This window comes from Palaemon carinicauda, chromosome 4 (assembly GCF_036898095.1).
Source record: "Palaemon carinicauda isolate YSFRI2023 chromosome 4, ASM3689809v2, whole genome shotgun sequence".
NCBI lineage: Eukaryota > Metazoa > Arthropoda > Malacostraca > Decapoda > Palaemonidae > Palaemon > Palaemon carinicauda.
Genome location: NC_090728.1, coordinates 194,713,574 through 194,717,403, shown reverse-complemented (window position 1 = coordinate 194,717,403; position 3,830 = coordinate 194,713,574). Strand labels below are relative to the sequence as shown.

General features: G+C 49.0%; 1 protein-coding gene across 1 annotated transcript in view; it reads right to left on the bottom strand.

Moving 5' to 3' along the window:
• Positions 1-3,270: 3,270 nt before the first annotated feature.
• LOC137639817 (uncharacterized) overlaps positions 3,271-3,830 on the bottom strand; it is a 164,531-nt gene continuing 163,971 nt past the window's right edge. Inside the window, exon 13 of the mRNA XM_068372059.1 lies at positions 3,271-3,620. Within this exon, the coding sequence (XP_068228160.1) occupies positions 3,271-3,620 (350 nt within the window). The remainder of the gene's footprint in view (positions 3,621-3,830) is intronic.

Genomic DNA, 3,830 nt, shown 5'->3' with positions numbered 1-3,830 from the left:
CAAAAAAGAGAAAATATCGTTACTATGTACGATTGTGTGACACACGGGTGGTACATGGTGTCCCCTCTAAAACTTATATAATGAACATGTTAAATAGGGCACCCTGATCTTGAGAGGCTAACTGTAGGTGGGTCAGATGGCAGGAGATAAGCAAGTTTTAGACGATCAATGGAGACCCAGTCTTTTTTGCCACGAATGTTTAGTATGAATGCTTTCGGATTGCGTCAGATCACAAAGAAAGGGCCTGATTAAGAGGGCGTCAGCGTTGGCTTGCTAGTGCCGTTGCATAGGAAGACGTGCATTGCAGAGTGCAAGTCTTTAGGAGTGGTCCTTAGTCCTAGGAATACCCAGGGAAGCTGAGTAAACCAGTTGGAGTCCTTGCAGCAGGGCATCAAAGCTGCTTTTAGGGTGCATTGAAAATGTTCAACCATTCCATTGGCATTGGGGTTGTAGGCAGTTGTCTGATGTAGCGTGATGCCCAGGAGATTCGCCAATGATGTCCACAATTGAGAGGTGAAAGTGATACCCCTATCAGAAGTAATACGCTCAGGGATACCAAATCTTACTATCCATCCTGAGAGAAAGGCAGAAGTACATGAGGCGGACGTTGCAGTTTCCATGGGAATCGCTTTACGCCAATGTCCTTGTGATGTGGGTAGGGGGCCATAAATGTCAACGTCTGTGTGGGCGAAACGACACTGAGGTTGAGGAAAGATGCCCACTCCTGAATCCATGTGTTGATGTACTATGGAGGTTTGGCAAGAAGTACAGGCGCGGACCCAATCCTTAGCATCCTTAGTGATGCCAGGGCCAGATGAACTTTGTCTTCAGCAGCTGTGCAGTAGAACGGCGCGAGGGATGTGAAAAGCCGTGAATGAAGTCAAACACCGGTCGGCGCATGGGTGTAGGAATCCCTGGTCGCGGTCTACCAGTACTGACGTCAAAGTGGAGGGTGGTGTTGGAGTCGTTGAGGGGGACGTCTTCACAACGGAGGGATATGCAGGATGTCTTACATGCTTAATACTCTAGATCCTGTTGTTGGGCTTCAGCCAAGGCTTTGTGATCCAATCCCAGTTGAATGGCGGCTAACGTGTCTCTTGATAGGGCATCAGCAACCGGTGCAATTGTATTCAGCCACGGCGGAGAGATGTCAGCATTGACGGGCAGACCAGGCGTCAGACTGTTGAGTGAAGGCGTGCACCAGTGGTATGTGGTTTGTGCGAATGACGAAGGGCGTAACTTCTATGAAATGGTGAAAGTGACGGACGGCCAAGTGCACCGCCAGAAATTCGCGATCAAAGGTAGAATAACCCGATTCTGCTTTGGACAGTTTTCTGCTGAAGAAGGAAAATGGGCTTGGCGAGCCGTTTACCATCTGTTCGAGTATTGCACCAATAGTGAGGTCGCTGGCATTGGTGGAGAGAAGGAGAGTAACATGTGGGACTGGAAAAATGAGAGCAGTAGCAATTGATAGGCCATTCTTTGCATTGCAGAAGACTACTTCTTGAAGGGGACCCCACTTCAGATGTTTTGGTTTGCCCTTGAGGGAGGCATAGAGGGGAGCAAGAGTGGTGGCAATGGCTGGCAGAAAACGGTGATAATAGTTGATCCTGCCCAAGAATTCCCGCAGTGCTTTGACGGACGAGGGCGTGGGGAAGTTCTGAACAGCTGCTACCTTCTCCGGGAGGGGATGAACTCCTTCAGGAGTGATGGGGTGCACTAAGAACGACACTTTGTTGGCACCAAAAGTACACTTGTCGTACCAGACTATAAGGCCGTTTTATTGTAGGCGGTCAAGCACGATGCGCAGGTGATAAAGGTGTTCCTCTTTTGAGTAAGTGAACACAAGTATGTCGTTCATGAAACATACACAGAAGGGGAGGTCCCCTAAGATGCCATCCGCGAGACATTGAAGAGTGGCCCCAGCATTACACAGGCCAAAACAGGAGTAATTGAAGCTGTATGTACTGAAAGGAGTGATGTTGGCAGTCTTGGTGATGTCTTCTGGGTTCATAGGCACCTGATAAAACCCCTTCAGGAGGTTGAGCGTGGAGGAAACCTTCGCTTTTTGCTGGTAGGAGGTCAAATCAGCAATATTTGGGAGGGGGTAGTTATCCGGTTCTGTTTGCATGTTCAGGCGACAATAATTCCCATATGGATGGAGGGAACGTTCTTACTTCAGGACGATGTGTAAGGGTAACGACCAATGGCTGGAGGACTTCTGGCAAAGGCCACATCTTCCATTTCGGCAAACGTCTGTTTGGCGGCTGCCAATCGATCCGGTGCCAGACATCTGAATTTGGCAAAGACGGGGTCCTGTCGTCTTGATAGGGTGATAAAAACGGTGTTTAGCAGGAGCCGTTTGTGTTTGGCGAAATTCTGGAAGGAAAACCTCTGTGTATGACATGAGAAGGTGGGCGTAGGCATCCGTGGGTGCCCTGATCTGGAGAGCTAGGTTGGAGGGAGCAGGTTGAAGAGGTGTCTACAAGTATGAGTCTGTGTTAACCAATTGTCAGTGGGCGACATCGACCAGAAGGTGGAAATGAGAGACGAAATCCGCACCAAGTATTGGCAATGTGATGTCAGCAACGAGAAACTTCCAATTAATATGACGGTTTCCAAACGATAATGTAAGGTTCTCATAGCCACAGGTGGGTATTGTAGATGCGTTGTCAGCTATCAGGTGGACGTCGGTAGACGTAGACAGACTACGTCGTGTCCTGAAGAGTTCTCTGGGCAAAAGAGAACGGCAAGCACCTGTGTCTACCAAAAATCGCATGCCCGTTCCTACATCGTGTAAAAAGAAAAGATTAGAAACACGGGAGGCCACCGACACGAGCGATGGCCTACTTACACGTTTTTTTTGGCCACTGACAATTTTTGGCACATTTCTTCGTGGCAGCCCCGAATCTGGAGTGGTAGTAGCAAATCTGCGGCCAATGGACAGCAATAAACGGCTGTAGAAGTCGACGGTTTGGGCGCGAGCGAGTGGAGTGTGATGGGTGGCTTTGTCGCCGCTCAGGCACGTCACAGAGTAGGTGTGTGTTTCCTACGACATTCACGTCAGCTTCGGTCTACGTTGAATAGGTGTCCTCGTCATCAGGAGTGGAAGCGTTGATGGAGGTCTAGAAGATCGTGAATTGGCTGTCCATAAGGGTTTTGGCTTTGTTCATCAAGTCCTTTAAGCATAAACTATCGACATCGGGTATGGCAGCGCGTACAAATTCTGGTAAACGCCGTCAGCGGCGGGTTGCAGGCAACCAATACTGGTCATTTCCCTGAGGGCAATGGAACAGGTGAAGCCCTTTGGTCCCCTAACGGTTCTTTAGAGAGCTGAAAAAGATTTGCTATACAAGGGGCTGGCGACGGCACGAACTGCTGCAGATGGTATGCTTTGAGGGCATCATACATTATTGGGGTGTCTCCTTGTTCACAAAGCCAGCCGTAGATTTCCGGGAAAGTGTCCTCAGGTATTGCCACGAGAACATAATCTGCTTTGGTGGTTGAGCGAGTCACACCCTTGATGCAGAACTGGAATTCTGAGCACTCAAACCAAGCAAAATCCTCTCCGCTAGCGAACGATGAAAGTTTGAATGGGGCGGCGTCAATTTCCGTGAAGTCTGCCTTAGTCACAGTGTGGGGGTAGGAGTGAGTCCACCTCCGGGGTCACCAATGTGACAGGCCAAGAGTAGGTTGTGAGTTAAAGGCGAGATGAATGCAACTGAGTATCTTTATTATAGACTTCATCGAGTATATATACACACTAGGTCCCTGTAAGAAGGTCACAAAATACAAACATGCTATTTCTTGTCAAACCAGCAACCGGTTCT